The sequence below is a fragment of the Gavialis gangeticus genome, unplaced genomic scaffold (assembly GCF_001723915.1).
Source record: "Gavialis gangeticus isolate Ggan-Ray unplaced genomic scaffold, GavGan_comp1, whole genome shotgun sequence".
Lineage (NCBI taxonomy): Eukaryota > Metazoa > Chordata > Crocodylia > Gavialidae > Gavialis > Gavialis gangeticus.
The window spans coordinates 3,121,066-3,122,435 of record NW_017729018.1 but is presented as its reverse complement, the minus strand read 5'-3'; the positions used below and the strand labels follow the sequence as shown (position 1 = coordinate 3,122,435).

Below are 1,370 nucleotides of genomic sequence, written 5' to 3'. Positions count from 1 at the left end.
GCATTTTGTGTTTTCTGTTAGGAGCTGCCTGCATCTCCTTACCTGGGAGGTTCTGGTTCAGGTGTGCAGGCTGTGCCATCTTCTAGGGGATCACAAAGCCATAGACCAGCAGACTGTGAATCTGAAGAGACAGGATATTGTAGAGTGAATTGCCTCCTCATATATGGACCTGCCCCCATAAATGCACACAGCACAGCCTGGAGGGAGTCCCATCTATTAACAACCATGCATCCTCCAGGCTTTGCACCCAAACAATAAAAACCCCAGTTCCAAGGGGAATACTTTAGCCATGAATATGACATACCCCTATCTGGTAAAATCCTCCTCCCTTTGAGCTGTCTGTACTCAGACACAAGATTTTGTCCTACTGCAAAGTGGGCCCAATGGAGCACCCAAAGCAGCTGCCAGGAGCTAGAACGATTAGACACGGCCCCTTTGTCTCCCTCTCCCTATCTAGATTCGGCAGTGTTTGCACTGGCTTCTGCTCTCAGCATGCCTCAAAGCCAGCGTGACACACCCCCATCCTGGATGTGGCGAAGTGCACCTTTAAGACACATTGCCAGGGGGTTTTTACATCTTCAGGGGTGCCCTTCAGCCCCAAACCCCTCTGCTGTCTGCAGCTTGGCCACTGAGAGCAGACTGAAGCACTCCAAAGGTCATCTCCCTGCCCTGTGGTGTCTCAGCTTTCCCCGCCTCACCTAGGTCTTGCCAGCTCTTAGCAGAGGGGAGTCTGTCAGCTAGAAGAATCGCACCCTTGTCCGGTCATGTGCTCAGAAATGACAGATTCCCCCTTCTTTGGAAGAGGCCTGCCTATATGGTCAAATGCTCTGAAACCCCCCTTACCACTGGCAGCAGTAAGTTATAAAAGATAACAACAAGATTTATTATAAAAACAAGAGCAAACATAAATCTGTATCCATATGTTGAGATACAGAGATATAAGAATAAGCACATGAAAGAAAATATCAGAACAATAATCTGATCCTATCCTGCATCTAAAAACCACACGAATGCAGTTCCTACTCAGCTCAACAAGTTAGAAAGCAGCTCCTGCCTCCGTCCTTCCCATCAGGGTTAATCCCCTCCCACCACAGCCCCGCTTACCTCTGGCTGTGCTGGGGGTCGGCGGGGGACTCCGCAGCTGCTGGGGGGGCGGTCTCTGGGGGGGGCTTCGGGGAAGCGGAAGCGCAATGGGTTTTCACCCGCGCGTCTCTCACCGCTCTGGAGCCCAACTGCTGCCACAGCTGGCAAAGCAAACAAAAAACTCCGGCTTGCATCCATAGATGCTTCTCAAGTAAACCCCAGGATGTCATCCTCCCGCTGTACTCAGCCTTGGTGAGGCCGCAGCTGGAGTACTGCATCCAATTCTG

The 1,370-nt window shown here is 51.3% G+C and overlaps 1 protein-coding gene across 2 annotated transcripts in view; it reads right to left on the bottom strand.

The window, feature by feature from the left end:
* KANK3 (KN motif and ankyrin repeat domains 3) overlaps positions 1-1,370 on the bottom strand; it is a 52,930-nt gene that overhangs the window by 25,871 nt on the left and 25,689 nt on the right. For both annotated transcript variants that reach the window (XM_019513236.1, XM_019513235.1), the window contains one exon: positions 43-121. In XM_019513236.1, the coding sequence (XP_019368781.1) occupies positions 43-79 (37 nt within the window). In that variant the 5' untranslated portion in view covers positions 80-121. The remainder of the gene's footprint in view (positions 1-42; positions 122-1,370) is intronic.